We start from the raw sequence: 18380 nt of genomic DNA, 5'->3' as shown, positions 1-18380 counted from the left end.
CACATCAAGTTGCTTAACAGCAGGATAACCTTATGCAATAAATCTCTGGGGCCGAAGAGTCTGGAACCTCTAGCTTCATAAAACACATTTTTATCAGTGCACACAAAAAACCACATCACCACCATCCTTCATCTCCCATTGCTTTGCCATCTGCACTTGCATCCAGTGAGAGAAAAGGCTAAAAGCTGCACCGATCTGCCTTCTCACACCAGTAATTTTCACATCACGTACACATTGTACTCCCCTCTCTCTCAAACACCAACAAACTCCATGCATATCACTCTTATTTCCCTACTTCGCAAGAGTATTTCCCATTGTACAGATTTTAACACACAAGATACCTTTAAACCCAAGTAGCAAATCATGTTTTGGTTAGAAAGAGGCAAGGTTGAAAGTAATCATAAGAGAGGGAAAGAATGCCACTTCCACAAACTTCGCAAAATATTAACCTAGCCGGATGTCTCCCTCAAACCCATGTGGCATTTTTAAAGGCCACCCCATGGGAGAAAGGACAGGGGGCAAGCAGGCACAGCGTGTTGTGTGAAAGTGATTCACTTGCAGAAACAGACTGTACTCAGAGGTGAAATGATGGAAAACCCACTGACTTCAGTCAAGTAAGGACTTCCTCCTCAACACACAGGCTACCAAGGAAAGCGTTCTGCTATGCCATGCCAGAAGGGGGGAAAAAATCACGTTGAAAAGTTAACTTTACCAGAAATTGTCACCAAGACATTCAGCCCTTCAAGTACATCCATTTGCTGGAATCTTCTTCGATTGATGAGCGGATAAACCTTCCCCTGACCACTTCTGTCTAGCAGCATCAGGCCACTTTCAGTGCCCACTAACAGGTTCACTCCTAGAAGAAACAAAAACAGAGACCCAAGTTAGCAGGCTGTTTTTCCACATATTCCAATGAACTGATGCTTGATACAGCAACTTTCTTGTTCCAAGCAGGTCTAACCACTGCTGGTTGGGACTCAGCTGCCTGCAGCCTAAAAGATCTCATGATGTAGAGGCTCTCTATGCCACCTGCCCACAGTAACTCCTGACAACAAACTGCAGTGTTCAAGGGAATGAGAGACTGGTAGACCATGGAGAGCTTTCTAGAGCACCAGTTCCCAAACAAAAAGGCACAATAACATTGGAGGAGGGGTAAGGCACAAAGTGGTACCCAAGCTTATGTATTCTGAAGGCTGTATTAGCTGTTGGTAGGGAGCTTGGTAACAGAATGTCCTTGACAAGAATATTGCAAAAAAGCAGTGGCAGGTGTCTGGTCCTCACTGGGAGGAGCGGATTGCAGTGCAGCCCTCACATAAAAGGACAAGCACAGGGTTGGCCCTCAGCCTCCCACTCATCTTTTCCATCTGAATGCTAAAATTAGAGGAATTATAGTAATCTTGTGTTTGCACAGATTTCTCCTAAAGATCAAGCAAATACAGATGAGAAAAGTCAGGAGGCCTGTTTCTTTATACAAAGGTCCACACACCCACTGGAACACTTCTGTGCAGTCGTTTCTGCTTTCGGTTTATCTGTGCATCCATGCCCGACCCCTTCCCTTAGCTATATGCATTTTGAGGTGAAACCAATGAGTCAGTACAGTGGTAGAAAGCAGTGCCTGTATTTTAAAATGCAGGCACTGTCTTTATTCACAGTCAGCCAAGCTCCTCTGCCACCACCCTACAATTAAGCAGTCTTGTTTTTTCAAACAAATGGAAATGTTGCCTGAAAAAAAGTACAGGCTCCCTGTGGAGGTTGGGTGCAAAAATCTATGCTACTGCATCCATGTCATTAATTTTGGCTTTCATCACTCAGCATTAGAAGAAATAGCTTCATAGACCTAATGCAATCAGCAGCCTGCCAGATACTATGGCATTGTCACTGGTAAAGGCAAAGCAAAACAAAGTAAAGTAAGCCCTGCTCTTTTTTTTGAATATGAAACATCACCATGAAACGGCTTAATTTGCTTAAGGGGAAAGGAAGCTAAACCTTATCAGGAAATAAGCATGTGTACCAACTTACATCAACATCAGTTCGGCCCCAAGTTTAACAAGGAAGTGCTTTGTTACAGCTGTAAACCACCTCTACGATTTTACACCTGTACTTTAAATCACCATTAACAGTCAGATGCATAGATCAAAGAAATATAAAACCACTAACACAGATTGCTACTGGCAAAACAAGGCAGATCAGAGAAATTATGAATCATCTTTACTGATCCCATGATTTTTCTCTGCCTTCACCCTCTCACAGTCTGAAAATTTACATTAGCACAGGTCTCTTCTTTTTATCAGAGAATTATATCAATGCATGCAAAAATAGCACTGGGGCAAAAATTCTTATCAGTGAATTCTGGAAATAAAGAAAACAGCAAACAGCAAGATAAGGTGTTGGGAGAGCTATTCAATTGACATGGCTTTGCAGGCAAGGAGGATAGGACAACAGCGCTATTCTCAGAAACAAGAAATACTGGAAATAACCCCAAAAGAGAACTAAAGTCTTGGAAAGGGCTGTGAAAATGTAAACAAGAAAAGTGCAGTGTGTTACCTATACAATCGTCATGAGACCCAGGGGAATGGCCAGCTCCCTTGTTCATAGTTTTTAAAATGACATGCATGTGCATTTACAGTCTGTTAAGTTTAGGGATACTAGATAAATATGTAAGTAATACACACGACTATCTTCTGTTAACATCTAGGTAATGAAAAAATTCAGGCAGCCTCATGGATTCTGGCCACGAAAGAAACAACACAGAAGAGGAAAGCTTTTGCTGGGTGTTTGCAGCAGTGACTCCACACGGTAGCAGGGAACGAGCGCAGTTCTAAACCTTCCAGTAGTGCAGGATCCTGACTGTCTGACACCAACACAAATTATCCCTTGTGACAAGAAGGCCAGACATTTGGTCAGCTGACACCCTGCACTAACCAAACCAAGCCACAGTCACACAATGGAAAATGTCCCTTCTACCCTTCTCTCTTCCCTCTTCCCTCCTAAATAAACTGATGACTGAGGTGGAAAGTCATCTTACGAAACACATCTTAATCAAGCTCCGCAGCAACACGTTAGCAAGAGGCTCAAGATGATGATTATTTTTCAAGTGGAATACCCTATGTGCACCAGATGTACTATGAAAAGATGATCCCAAGTTCCCAAATGTTGCAGGAAATGTACTAATGGAGGCTACAGAGAAAAGGGCATCCCGATCAGTTGAATGAAGGCTGAACTGTACCATCAGAAGCATATATACAGCAGCAGGAAATTATATCAAAGCAGGAACAGCATAATAATAATCAGCTTTTGCAAAAAAAAGATGTAAACAGGCATTAAATAAATGCAGAGAAACAGAGCTACAGTTTCAGGGATACATTCTCGAAGACCATAAGCTCATAACTGGCAAATCTGCACTTCAGAAGGGCACGAGTCAAGGGAGGAACAGCTTTGCCTTACCCCATAAGGCGGCACACAGTATCTCAGAATTGAATCTCTTCTTGTATTTGCGGATCTCTGGGGTATCACTCTGTGGACGTGTATTCGTGGGATTCACATTGACAACCGATCCCTTCCTCGTGGGGTCTTGCCTTATTGCCTCTGATCTCATTGCTTCACTAGAAAATCCTACTGAAAAAAAAAAGTGCATGTAATAACACTTAAGTGCTAAATTCTGGACATACATTCTTCACACTAAGCAACCCAAATCAGTAACTGAGAATATTGAGCAAGTCTTTCTTTTTGTAAGAAATGTAAATGGAAAAAGAAATGAACTATGCAATCCATTGCAAATCAAATACAAAGCATGATGGTAACATTAAGTACTTTAAAGAGCCACTGAAGTCACTGAACCCTTTTTCAATTGTCATCTTCAGCTACTTTACTTACCCACAGAAGTCACAGTTGTCCCACTAGATGGAGAAATCTGTAGTAATCTGGGGTCTATAAAAGGTGTAAAGGAGGAGGAAGATTTGTGTTTCTGGAGTGTGTTACTAGCGGACTGAGTCTGCAATGTAAATTTCAACTTTATTAATATTAATGACAAAAAAAGGCATGGATAACAACAACCAACATTTAAAAGTCACTACAGAATTACACTACAGAGCCTCCCCAAGCTTTTATACTTCCTTCATAGATACCGCACTGCAGGCACCACACCTGAACTATATACATACGCACACTGCACATGCTACAGCAAAATGCAATTAGCTAAATAATTGTCCCTGTCAGCTCAGCTGCTAGCAGAGATTTTTAGGACTGGCCACTACAATCAGGCACAAAGTGAGGGAATGTCTCTTTTTTTTAAAATCTGCTTAAATGTATGTATACTCTCTTATCTGCAAGCTGTCCGCTACCTACAACTTTTGTATTTATGAAGCATCTCCTAAAGTGAGCTAGTTTAGTAAGTTATGAAGTTTGATCTCTTGGCTTGTGCAACAAAATCATAATCATCTGGGATCAAGCATTCACTTCTATGATAGACTTAGCGTCTACTACTGTTCATTCTCCCTATTTTGTTTAACCTGAGCCTCTTGCCAGAAAGCTGCAGCAGGTTCTTCCACCTTTATTTGACAAAGCAACACATTGAACCTGTATCGAACAAAGGGGCTCATTAGTGTGGAAGGTGTAGCAAACAGTGATATGAAGCTATGAATATGTAGTGGATAAAATCACTGGTGCTTGCTGAGTTATGCGGTTTAAACATGAAAAAACATAAATAAAAACATAAAGAAAGGAAGAAGACAAGTGAAACAATGAACTGTTAAAAGTGGAAATGGAACAACTTAAAAACTCTTGCCAGTTTAGTATTATAGTGACAACATTGCACACTGAAGCAGAATGGGACAAGTGGAAAAAAACCCCAATATATATGTATCTAAAGGGCGTGCATGTGGCTAAGTTATACCAAGCAGTACTGGGTTTTTGTTCAGCTCTATGCAAACTTAGATACCCTTCTTTATCATCAACTCATCTTCAACCTCCGGTTTTTCTAAGCCTCGTAGCAATGGGTCTTAGGAGTGTATCACTCCTCTGCACAGCTAAATACCGAAAGGCTTCTTCGCCACCCGCCACTGCTCAAGCTGAGTTAACTGAACTCTGCTTATTTATTGCTTAGATCAAAGTAACGAGCAAGCGTATCTCTGGATCAATCAACTGACCTCTATAACCTACAAAAGCGTGCTTTTAGAAAGATCAAAGACCGATGAAGCATAGCTGAAAATTAAGTATTACGCTAACTGCATTTCTAGGAGGAAACCCTCCCACCCACCCTTCTGCTACGTGGTTCAGAGGCATTTTTGATCCTGCAGCAAACACATTGCCATCAGCCTACCCAGCTCACCGCAACATCTCCTTCTCAGCACAGCACTCGCACTCCTATGTGGCAGGACGGCTCTACCCTGAGAAGCAGCAGCTTGTTTTCCCTGTGTTTTGCTCCCCCTGCACCACTCCTGCTTGCATACAGAAAGAGGCTCCCCCCGAGAGCCAGGCTGGCCATGCAGTTGGGATTTGGGCCACCACGCTGGGCTCCTCGCTTGCTGCTGGGGCTGGGAAGGGGTGGACGATGCCCTTCGTTCACACGTGTGCACCTCCTCTGTGGCGAGGGGTTACACACACGTGAAGGACCAGGCTTGCCCACCAGTGCTTGGTGAGGAAGGGAAGGCACCGTCCCGGGATCAGCCCAGGGGGAACTTCCCCCACGGCCAAGCCTTGCTTCTCCACGGAGACACAACCAGCACTGGTGGAGAAGAATCATCTTTACACAGCTGCTTTTCAGAGTGCGCACATGCTAGGAAAAAAACCCAAACGTTTTCCCTCATTCATTATTCCAAAGCAACAATACCCCAGGCTTTTACAACCCTCCTGGGCAACACGTGATTTGTCCACCCGGCCCGCGTGGCAAGCTTTTAAGAGCGAAATCCCTCCACAGCCGCTTCGTCTCCCAAAGGGTGAGTTTCCACAAGCAGCTCCTCATACGCACACAGTTACTAGCCCAGCCTTTACTGAAAAAGCCTAAATTAACCGCTAATTTTTAAGAGGCACACTGCTTGCAATTAGTCTGCTCGTGGAATAAAACAGAATTTAAAAATAAAAGGGTATTGGCTTGAAAATGCAATAGTCGAGTTTAGTTCAAAATGAACGCCATGCAATTAATGACTCACTAAGAGGAAGCAAAAATAGTAAACTGGCAAGTTTGGTGTGGGACTGCTCTAGAGTTAAGGGCTTCTTACACAGAACTGAAATGTGTTATTTGGGAGGTGGCAACAAAGGTGACAGAAAAAAAATAAAAAAGCAGGGGGAGATTGGCTGGAGTTCCTTTGCAAACTACCTACTAGGCAATGCTGCTATAACCCTACGAAAGCAGCCAGCTGTGGTGTAAGACATACCTCATTAGTAGTTAGCTTGTCCTGGGGTGTCTGTGGGGACATGGTGGGTGTCGGCTGGCTGGAGGATGGGGAGGAGGAGGTGGAGGAGGTGGAGGAGGAATGGCTTTGCTGTAAGAGATCTGGCAAGAGGTGAATGCGACCGGCAAAGCCATTGCTCTCATGATGGCTGGCACGCTTTTTGTCAACTGTACTCTGTAGAAAAAACAGGCACACTTGTCTTGCTCAAGTGCTGCTTAAAGGTCTGTATCCCTAACAACCTCTCTCCTTCTCTCCCTCGCTCGCTTCCTACCTTTGTACACTTATTTATTTATTTGAAAAAAAAAAAAAAAGCTGATAATCCATGCCTTGATGCCTGGATGGAAAGGGAAAGTGGGCAGAGCTACTAGAATTCAGCAAATTCCCACCTGTTCTGGAAGGCAAAAGCTTAGTTCATGTGGTTGACTTGCACAGCCAGTTCCTCTAATTAAGAGAAGAGTAACTGTGCTGGTAAGTCTTCCACCACAACACGGACAAGCACATTTTTGGGAGTGGGGGTAGGATTTCTTCCCCTATTGTTTTGTTGAAAAACTAACTCAAATCCTATACAGATAAATACTTGTACTGTTTGGTGAATGCCTTCAGCTAACTATTTAAAACAATAAGCATGAAACCTTAATTTTCAAACCAGAGGGCTCAATTAAGAAATTAGCATTCGGTTGTGAAGTTCAGAAATGCGATTACTCCTGTAAGCTAGCAGGCTCATTAACACATGAGCTCATTTAAAAGCAGGGAATCATTATCTTTCAGAGGCACAAGAATGCAATATTTTCAGAATCAAAGGCAACAACCCAGCACTCGAGCTCTGTCCACATTCTCTGCCTCACCACCTATTTTGCTTCTCCATTCCCCCACACTAACTATTGCATGAATTTGTACGTACGTGTGTGTGTATTATCTGGGTGGTCTATACGCCCTGAACTACAGGTCCAAAACAATTTTTAAAATACCCTGAACACTCTCTCTCAGCCACCCTCCCAGCCCCACTCCTGAAAGCCACGTTTGGTTCTATGGTAAACCTAAACCAAGTTCTTCCTTCAGGTACTTGCTCCACACCTGCAGCTTTTCTACCCTTCTCTCCCACAGACTTTGAGGTACTCTGCATGGTGCTGCCATGGGTGTCACTGGAAAGCATGCAAAACAGTAGCAAGGGATGAAGGGCTACTCTCCTCTTCACATGCATCAAACATCTTGCTCATCTGCAATTCACTACAGCTGTGTTCTGATAATACGAACAACAAATATAATGTAGAAACAGCATGGGTGAATGAGCGAGTGGGTTAATGAGCACAGAAAAGGTGCAGCACTGCGTAGGGAAGGAAAAGCAATACCTGTCGGACAATTAAGGTGCCCTCCTTAGAAGGTGTCAAAGCAGGTTCACTCTCCACATCGTCATGGACGATCATGGTTTTCACTGACTCTGTTTCACCATTACTCAAGTTCAACGTTGACCTATTTTCCAGACAAGAAATAACTGGGGTGAGATAATAACATTTGTGCCCCAGCTTTTGCTGCCTCACACCAAGGCATAGTCAAAATTAATTTATATTATGACCAGCGTGGAATATTTACATAACCTGCCTAGAAAGGCTCCTCTGTTGAAAAAGGTCAGGAGTTCGTTAAACACCATTTCTTGTTTTATAACAAATCAAAGGCAGAAGAGGTAAAGGATATAATTTATAGAAGCACAATTCAGCCTACTCCAATACTTTGGCACTTTCTTGAGGGCCTGTGAAACTTATTCCTCATTTGCAGAAATGACTTAAAGGGACTTATCTGCTAACTTGGCTCCTAAATGCTCAGCCTGATTTGGAAAAGATTGCCCTCGCTGTTTGAAAATGTGAACATACAAGGCTGCTACGTCTTGCTCATAGATTGCTATAAGTTGAAGAACTAACATACAAGCCAAAATACCCAATGTCCTTTTCCTTCAACCCTGTAAGAGGGAAAACAGAAGCAAAACACAGAAGAACTAACACTGCTCGGACATCATCTGGTCCAGAAGTAGATTCGTCTGCTCCTTCTTGTTCCATATCATCGTCTTCCTCATCTGTCGTCCCTGACTCCTCACTTGAGGATGAATAATCTGTCACTTTATGTGGAGGTCGCACATCCTCTACTGCTCGCAATTCCTTTGCTAATGCAGTTAAATCCTAATGGGAAAGGGAGGAAAAAAATATGTTGCAAGGAAGAGAGGAGAAGAGTTTGCAAGACAACCCTACTGGATTAGTGCCCAAGTTTGCTCACTTGTCCACTGCTGTGTTTCCACAGCCCCAGCAGTATTGCTTCCTTTGATTTATTCATTCCTGATAGTTATCAAAACTCACTTTCAGATAACTTAAAGCACTGAAAGAGTCAACCTAAGGAGGCATTTGCCACATTACAGAAAAATGTGCATGCTCTGAATCTAAACTCCTGATTCTGACTTCAGTTTATCCCATTATACCACCTGAAGGACATACATAAGCTTTTGGACCCACTCTCACACAGTAGTTGACTGTTGCAGTTCACTCTTCCTTAACTTTGCAGGTTAACAGAATCCACCACAAGAAAACTAGCCAGCAAGGCAGCAGAAAAATCCTAAGAGCCACCCAAGGCACAGTGACAGAGAGCTGATCTCCTTGAAACGTTTTGATCCATTTCCAGTTGCATGGATCCACGCTAAGGAGCTCACCTCAGAGGTCACTCGTAAGCACCAGCCCAGTCGCACCCAACTGTCACACAGTGCGGGACATAAGCTGCTTTTCTGTCTGCAGCTTGGAGTGTGGGCAAACCAGGTTTGCAGACAGTGCAATCTGCCCCCAGTTGTGTTGCTATGCTGTATTTAGATGAACACAGTTTATGGCAAATGCTTCACACATTATACTATCAGAAGTGAAGGATCAGCCTCTGTCTTTCTTCAATAAAGCAGCTTTAACTGACAGATTTGGGTGCTGCTGCAGTATCATAACAGCAAAAGAAAAAAGTTTTAAGGAAAGCTGGAAATACTGTGAAAACCCACTGAGGAGCCTCAGATACAACTGGACATAGAGCTGTAATCAACTGCAAACAGCAGTGAGAACAAGAAAATGTAAGAAATCTTTCATGGAAAACAGCAATAATTGAAGGTCTTACCACTTCTCCCTGCACCATTCAGCCCAGCATTGGCACATTCAGGTCAAATGCATGATCATTGGTCCAGCCCCAGGAAGGAAGCACAGGAGTGAAAGAGAGAAAGGCAAAGGTTAGAAAGGAAGAAGATCAGAGAGCAGAAATCAATTCCAGATGCAGAGCAAATTCTAATGTTTAAAGTACTGTGATGTGTGCAGGTAACTGCAGAGCCCACAGATATAAACTTGAGCTCAAGCTGAAGTTTGCCCCCAATGGCATCATGAATGGAAGCTCACACTGTATTTTTTGTGGGCCTACCTGAAAGAGAGTGGGGACAGGAGAAAGTGGATGCAACTTACAGCAGGCTTGATAGGTCTGAAGACTTCCTTTTTCTCTTCAGGTTTTTTAGGTGCACTTTCATGACGCTGCGATGGCGAACCCTCTGATTTGGATGATGCTGCATGTATCAAGACCCCCGAAAGGAACACAGAACAAAACAGATTAAGCAGGGAGCTAAAATATGTCTTCTTACTTCACTTTGGAGTGGGGAAAAGAGGTAAGGCAGCTATCAGGCAGTGCCTGACAGCAAGACATAAGTTTCACTGGTTCACTATTACGTTATCCGTGAAGGACTATACAAAAACCATCATAAGCTGTGATCTGTATAGCTGATCTATGACTGAAGCTGAAGTAAACTCTCACACAGTTGTAAACCAAAGAGAGTAACTCAAGTGTGGCCATAAGCTGCATCAGCATCCAACGTACCCCAGCTGACACCGATTTGTAGCAGTCTGCACCCCTTCAACAACCACCAAGGTGATAGGCACCAAGCATCAAAAGGCACCCTTGCACATAGGAGGAGGGGACCTGTCAGAGCAAGGAGACTTGGCTGCTTGTACATGGGCAAATTCAGCAGTGACTGAACACCAATCAGAGAACAGCGAAACACTTTCGTGACATCTTCTGCACCCACTGTCTTTCCCAAGCAAGGACATACAGCCAAGGAGGGTACTGGAAGGTAACCAACCTCTGATACTGCCTGCTCAAAGGTCTTTCCCAGTGAGGGTTATCATCCTTCATTACTGAGTGTTGCTCAATTCAATAAATTTAGAAACAGGACATAACGAAGGGTGAAGGAAGGACTTACATCTCATCCGGAACCGCTCTCCAGACCCGCTCTGAGAGCCGGGGTGGGAGCCAGGCTGTGAGCCGGAGTTGCTTGAACCTGAAGAACTGCCACTGCCTGGCCTCGGTACAAGCTTCTCCACCCTTTCCCACAGCAGACGAGGCTCTATATTGCTGTATCAGGGGAGAGAGGAAAGTCAATGTCATGCACTTCAGTTTCAGATTCCCGTTTCTAAAATCAAACATCACTCTTCCTCAGTGTTTTGCTAACAACTCATCTGAAAGAGCACTTAACGCTGAGCTGAAGGTATCAGCGATGCTTCAGAACTCAAGCAGCATCTCCCTTTGAAATACCTGTTACCTAATTTAGGATGGTAAAAAAAAAAGTTTAGGTGGGTTTAACTGGAACTGACTACCTGTCATTCTTATATACCTAACCTAAAGTTCACATAGACTGCATGCAGCAGGCTTAAAATTGGCTCAAAAGTGCCCTGGCCACTCAGGCACAAGCCAAGAAGCCATCACTGCCTGTCCCTCTCAGAATACCCTCACATCCGTCTAGTGGCTGGTCCACGGTGCTCTGCTGAGCTCTGGAGGCAGCCCCTTCCTCTCCCTTCCTCACCTCAAATGCTCTGTGTCACAGCTCACGGACGCTTTGACCCCTCTTAAAGTCTGTTTCTGGCTGAGAGGCCAGAAAGTTTCTGAGGTCACTTCACTTAGATGTTACAAACACTTGGGCTGCCAGTAATCCCCACGGTATGCCCAAGATGACTTGTGGCACCAAAAGGTAAGATGTTCATGAATGGCCACATTTTTTTCAGTAATCTTAAGGACATCTTGAAATTATTGCAAAAGTTACAGGGCAGGCAACTCAAAGGAAGAGAGGCAAGAAGAAATTTTGCCATTGTTTGCCGACACACACGACACACCAAGGGACATCAATATTTATCATTGCTGAAAAGGGATCCAATTCATCTGCCTTTCATATATAGACAATGTCAAAAGTCCTCTGAAAATGCCTGGCTTTCCATGAGCCTTTTTCTTCCAACGCAGGAAAGGCAAGGACATGTAGGTTTACAAACCTCGTGGAGTTTCTTTGACCTGCTTGGTTATTTTGCTGCCCGCTGCCCTGCAGTGGAGAATCACGGCGGGACAGGACTGGTGACCGAGACGTTGTTCTCACAGGTACCTTGGGAGAAAAAATGTTGTGTTAAACCCAGGAAGAGGAGGGAGAAGAGGAAGATTAAACCTCTTCTGTTACAGAACATATTCTTAAGATTTTAACAACACTTATTCTAAGTCCAAGCTAGCATCAATGACTAAAAGCAATAAACAAATACCCACAAAACCAAGAGCCTTAGTTGGGATGCTGTTCGGATTTTGAAGAGAACTGAAAGTTTAGTCTTAACATTAAGTAGTGTTTAATAGTTACCACACAAACACATACACACCCCACTACCCTCCAACTACTGAGACATTTGAAAAGAATATGGCATTTTGACTGAAGCAGGGGAGGCACAAAGCAATTTGCTCAAACAGCATGAGAATTAGGAGAATAAGCTCAGGGGAATCAAACAAACGCCTGGGAATGGATCAGCAGAAGGCAAAGACTGGTGGGGGAGCAAGAATATACTCAGAAGCAGCAAATCCCAGTGGATGGGAGGGGGGTGGGTGGGGGAGAGGAGGAAGAAATATATTGAATGTTTCCTTTTTGTTGAGTTCCATCTCAGTTTTAAATATGCGTATGATTCATAGTTTGGGTTGGTAACAGATGAAGAGGAAAATTAACTCTGAGCAATAACCTCAGGGATATTTTAAATTCTTTCCTGAATATGGTAATGATTTTTTAACTTTGCATAATAAATTGTCTCTCTGAAATAGCTGCATTCTATAAATAATTGCCAATTTTATATGAAGCTTAAATATTGTACCTAAGGTTGATTACCATTAACCCATTGACTGAACACCTACATTACGATCTGCCTTCCAAAATACTGTTACCAATGCTGGCACAAGGGCACAGTCTTCCCAGTGCCCAGGGTATCACATCCTTAAAAAAATAATCATTAATAATAATAATAAAAAGAATAGCACACATCTGTCTTTCTACTCCTTACCCTTGGAGGCACCTCGTCACTGTCTGATCTAGCCCAAGCCTTTTGGGTGGGGTCGGGCACCTCCGACCTAGAGTCAGAACTCTGATTTAGCACTTCACTGCGTGAAGGTGGATATGGGTCCTGGGAACGAAGATGGTGATGAGCAAATTTGGGAGAAGGGTCACTGAAGGAATGGGATCGCGAGACAGGGGAAACATTGTTCTTGAGAGATGCCAGATGGGACCACTGTACCTTACAAGAAAACAAAACATAAAACATTCAATGCGCTCAGTATAACTGGCTTTCCAATTAACACAGAATAAAGGCAGGTGGGGCGGGCAGAGACAAATTGGTTATGGCATTAGGTAAGCGTGGGGTGGAATCAATGCACTTAAAAGCAAGGCAAGCGCCCAAAGAACGTAACAGACTTAAAATACAGCACATATGTGTTTTTTTGTGAGATACGCTCTCCACATACACATACACTGGTGCCCCAAAAGAAAAGGCGACCTAATATCTGCACCGTGAGCCTGAGCCCAAAGGCCACTCAAGGCAGAAGTTGCCTGCTGAACCTGGTCTCCGGTGGGCTTTGGTCAGGTCTCGTGGCAGCACTGGTGGGCTGGGAAATTTGAAGTGGATATCCAATTGAAGAAGTGCACAAAATTAAAGGATGCTGTAAAATGTGCAAACTGACAGACATTTATGTTACCTAATAAATTTAGGAACTAGGTACAGTTCCAAACTTTTGGAGAAAGACCATAACACAAAAGCCTTTATTCCTTCACAGTCATTGCAATATATATATATATATATATATATAAAAACACTATAATATATATTGTATATAGTATACATATGTACAATGCGTATTATACTTACGCCATATATGTACTATATAGTGTACATATATACATATTTATACACAAACTAAGCACGCACATATACACACACATATTCAGTTACACATACTAAGAAGGCACAACAGTGACTTCAGAGTTGGAAATCCATTGGGATTTCCATTGAAATCCATATTGAGCCTTCAGCCGACTCCCTCCTTGTGCATAAACCTGCCTTTCAGAATGGATTTCTGAAACAAGGAGGAGGAAAGGTGATAACTGAGGAACATACTGGCTTCGCACCTAATAATTAATCAGAACTTTGCTTTCAACCCCAGTTTCTGTAGGCTGGGTCTATTTGTTTTTCATATGATTATTATTTCCTCAATTTTAACACACACAGCTGTTGAAGAGCTTGATTATCCTTAATATGAATGGAAGACCCAGAGACTTTAAAAGTAACTGGCACACAGAGCATGAAGATACAAGTCCAATATTTTGAAATAGTCATAGAGGTTTCAATAAAGGCCAGGAATTAATGAGTGAGAGCTGAAGTTCTGTACTGATTTCTCCCACTCTCCCGTCTGCTCAAATTCTCCTGCTGCCCAAAAGAGTCACAATACCTAGTCAGAATCAGGGACAGTTTTAGCTTGCACTGTCATCAACAGACCTAATTCGGGTGAAAAGAATTCGGCACGGAAACAGAGGAACTGAATGCAGAACTATGCTGTTTAATTTAGCATTTCTAAAACATGCAGAATTTATGGGCTATGTCTATGTTTTAGACAGAGGTTACTTTTAAAGTTCATCCTATAATTCCTATGAGATACAGACACAAAGATCTGGAGGGTTTTCATTAGAAAACAAAAGAATAGCAGCAGCCACGCAGCTCAGTGGTTTCAACCTCTTTGTAATTTTACAGGAGTGGTACAGAGCTCTATTTAGCAACTGTAAGCCTACTGAAACAAACTTGCTTTTCTTAGTCTTCTCTTTGAATCTCTTTGAAGCAGCGCTCATACTATTAAAACCCACTTGTTTAGTTAGATATTTCCGCAAGAATTAAAAAAACTAAACCAGCTGCCTTCTTTCCTGAGCATCCTCTTTGGTAGTAAGTGTCTTGCACAGATCAAATTCTGAAATATGGAAGCGTACTGCAACTGTCACCAGTGTTCAGCCCATGATTCCTCTGTTGCAGATAATAACAGAATGCAGCAGCCCTAATATTAAAAAAACACCAAACAAACCACAGCAAACCCACAAAGCCATTAGTTTATCAATAAAATAAGCAAAAATAGACAAAAAGCAAATCTACTGAATAAACCGAGCTGTGTAACAGCGCTACCCTTTCTTTACATAAGACTTTCTATGCGCCTTGATCTGCAAATCTGAATGAAACATGTTGGGACATCTGCATTTCCTCCAGGCTCACTGAGATTTTCCTGGGCACTTACCTGGGGCTCCATCGGCCTCTGCAGGGCAGGCTGAGCAGGTTCTGAGTTTCCATTGGAAAAGGACTCTGATCTTGAAGGCACTGGTGGCTCCAACACTTTTCCCATCTGCTTAGACTGTGCTTCAGGGGAGCCCTGATTAGTTTTTCTAAATCTCTCCTCCACCTAGGCCGAAATAAACAGAGGTTAAGCCTGGAGTCAATAAAAGCAATTACAGTAGAAATATGAAAGTGACTACCAACTTTCCTTTACCATAAAGAAACAAGATAAATTTGGGGCTTGGCAGGATTTTTTTCCCTACTGCTTCCACCAGCAATGTAAAACAGAGGGTGAACTGCATCAAAGTGGCAAGTAAGCCAATATGGAAAATCTGTTCTAGGAGAAAGGTTACAGCACTCAGGAAGTTGTGAAGTGATATGATTAAAGACCATTATGAGACTTCTGATAGTCGTGACAGAATTAAATCTGTCCAGGGACATCAAGGGCAACAAGGAAAGCTTCTGTAGGTACGTTGGTGACGAAAGAAAGACTAGGGAAAAAGCAAGTCCTCTCCAGAAGGAAATCGAAGACCTGGTTACCCGGGATATGGAGAAAGCTGAGATCCTCAATAACTTTTTTGCCTCAGTCTTCACCAGCAAGTGCTCTAGCCACATCGCCTATGTTGCAGAAGGCAAAGGCAGGGACTGGGAGAATGAAGAACGATCTACTGTAGGAAAATATCAGGTTCAAGACCATCTAAGGAACCTGAAGGTGCACAAGTTCATGGGACCTGATGAGATGCATCCACAGATCCCGAGGGAACTGGTGGATTAAGCTGCTAAGTCACTATCTGTCATACTTGAGAAGTCATGGCAGCCTGATTGGAAAAGGGAAAACATAACTGCTATTTTTAAAACGAGAAAAAAGGAAGACCCAGAGAACTACTGGCCAGTCAGCCTCACCTCTGTGCCTGGCAAGATTGTGGACCAGATCCTCCTGGAAATGATGCTAATGCACATGGAAAATAAGGAGGTGATTGGTGACAGCCATCATGGCTTCACTAAGGGCAAATCATGCCTAACAGCTTCGGTGGCCTTCCACAATGAGATGACAGTGTTGGTAGACATGGCAAGAGCAACTGACATCACCTACCCAGACTTCTGCAAAGCATTTGACATCGTCCCCCTCAACATCCTTCTCTCTAAACTGGAGAGACATGGATTCGATGGATCGCACACTTGGTGAATAAGGAATTGGCTGGACGGTTGCACTCAAAGAGTTGCTGACAGTGGCACTATGTCTGGGAAAAGGTTGCCCAGAGAAGCTGTGGATGCCCACCCCTGGAAATGTTCAAGGCCAGGCTAAATGGGGCTTTGAGTAACCTGGTCTAGGAGAAGATGTCCCTGTCCATGGCAGGGGGTGGAACCAGATGATCTTTAAGGTCCCTTCCAACCCAAACCATTCTATGATTCTATGATTCTTTCTACCTAGACTGCTTACAGTGTTTTCCTCATTATTTTCCTCACAGAGAATAGAAGAGTTTGTATGAAAACAGAAACAACTTTACAATATAAAAGTACGTTTCCCATTGCTATCCCTTACTGTAGTTACCCACCTTACTCAACCAACGTCATTTAGTTATCTGCTCTCCTGTGCTTGCCTCTTCGGCAGTGCAAGAAGAGGCAGGATCTATTTCTCTACCTGGTACTACTGGAGGCTGTTCAGCTTTAGGTACAAAACGGTAATCCTCTCTCTTATCAGATAGCCCCCAAACGACCTCACAGACTGCAGAGAATGGCCCCAGCAGATTGTTTCTTGTTCTTAGGGACATGTAGAAGTCGTCATGTGCTAACCTAGAGAGCTTTTCAAGGGGAAGACTAAATCAGAAAGTGCTCAGTCCTCAAAAGAACATCAAGCGAGGATTCCATGCAGAAACGTCACCTCTTTCAAGGCCACAGCATTGCAAACAAAGGGAGCAGTACAAGGGGCTAGAGGCAGAGGGAAGCCTGGGCAGAAAGGAAATAACCTCCCATCTCCTAAGACACCCTGTTGCTAGAATCAGGGCAGTGTGTGTGTTTCTGCCAGAGGAGCTGCTGCTAAGGAACGCTGAACTCCCAGCACTTTAACAAAATATCTAAGAAAGATCCACCTGGCAGCTCAGGCTGATTTCATTTGCTGAGATGCTGCTCACAAGATTTGCTTTAACCCTTGTGCCTGGAGCACAAAACCAGTATAGGGGTGGTTTCCTAATTGCTCCTTTCCAGTGATGGTCTGGAGGGACTGGCTGTTCACATATCCATGTCAGAAGACAGAGGCAACTTTCCAGGACTCTTTGGCTGGGATGCTTTACAAACCCAACCAGTCTCTGCTTTCCAAAATTTGAAGACAGTGACAGTTTGCCTATGGAAACAAGCAGACAAGCTTCTGCCAGGTCTACAGAAGATACACCATGTCTGGGGAAATACAACAGTAACGGAGGCGAGCATCTTCACCATACAATCATTTTCACTACCACGTTCAACTTGATAGAGCCATCCTTTAAAGCTTAAAAACGGGCCAGACTCCTTGTCATGAATAGAACAAGGAAAAGCCCCAAGTCTTTCCGTCTGAAGGAAACGTCTTCAGTGTCTCCAGATGTAGATGGTAGGAGGTTTCCTCCACAAAGCACACACACTGCACAAGCCACAAGTCCTCAAAACCAGGCAAAGAGGTGGGAAGGAGAAAATCAGTGCATCCCTGGATAGAAACATGCCCTGTTCCAGTCATCTGACTGTCTGGACCAGAAAAAGGTATTAAGCTTCACTTCTCGCTCTGATCTCCCCCTCTGTTTCCCAGAGCCAATCTTAGAAGTCGTTTTCCTTACAACTCCATTGCCACTGTAATTTGAAAAAAAAAACCCTAACCCATCATTAGATTTTGCCACTTTGGCTTATCATCCTGATGGTCAGCATCTCCACAGATGGAGACTTTCTCTGGAGAGTACTACACCTGAAAGCATGAGGCACAGAATACTCACTCCAACTCCAATGTTAAGAATGACATTAGAGCTAATGCCTGCTTTTAAGATTAACTGGTATTGCTCCCACTGCCAGGCACCAAGATATGATGGCTATACGTCTACCACACATGCATAGCAATTTCTCAAAAGACCTGACTACTAAGACAATTTTTCTGTGACTTCACTTTACTCCTTCTAGGTAGAGCAATCACAAAAGAAAAAGACCACAACAGAAAAACAGCTGAGTCAATGGTTCTGCTAAAGGATGTAACACTTTGAATCTTCAGGATTGGTTCCATGCCTGCACCACCATATATTGGACAGGTCTGTGCTTCTTGCAGCAGAGAGAGACATACCAGATACTTTGGCCACCAAGACAAATGGATAAGATAGCACAAAGA

At 43.3% G+C, this 18380-nt stretch overlaps 1 protein-coding gene across 8 annotated transcripts in view; it reads right to left on the bottom strand.

Moving 5' to 3' along the window:
* The window catches only part of MAP4K4 (mitogen-activated protein kinase kinase kinase kinase 4), a 162628-nt gene that overhangs the window by 12930 nt on the left and 131318 nt on the right, over window positions 1-18380 (bottom strand). For 2 of the 8 annotated variants that reach the window (XM_065646818.1, XM_065646844.1), the window contains 11 exons: window positions 15006-15167; window positions 12740-12970; window positions 11705-11811; window positions 10645-10796; window positions 9857-9954; window positions 8385-8560; window positions 7739-7859; window positions 6372-6563; window positions 3874-3991; window positions 3445-3615; window positions 713-856 (listed from right to left, as the gene is read on the bottom strand). In XM_065646818.1, coding sequence (XP_065502890.1) covers window positions 713-856; window positions 3445-3615; window positions 3874-3991; window positions 6372-6563; window positions 7739-7859; window positions 8385-8560; window positions 9857-9954; window positions 10645-10796; window positions 11705-11811; window positions 12740-12970; window positions 15006-15167 — 1672 coding nt within the window. The remainder of the gene's footprint in view (window positions 1-712; window positions 857-3444; window positions 3616-3873; window positions 3992-6371; window positions 6564-7738; window positions 7860-8384; window positions 8561-9856; window positions 9955-10644; window positions 10797-11704; window positions 11812-12739; window positions 12971-15005; window positions 15168-18380) is intronic. The other 6 variants (XM_065646852.1, XM_065646879.1, XM_065646827.1 and 3 more) reach the window with 5 other exon arrangements.

This window comes from Caloenas nicobarica, chromosome 1, assembly GCF_036013445.1.
Source record: "Caloenas nicobarica isolate bCalNic1 chromosome 1, bCalNic1.hap1, whole genome shotgun sequence".
NCBI classification, from domain to species: domain Eukaryota; kingdom Metazoa; phylum Chordata; class Aves; order Columbiformes; family Columbidae; genus Caloenas; species Caloenas nicobarica.
Note: the sequence above shows the minus strand (reverse complement) of the source record. Positions and strands in the feature narration are given on the sequence as shown.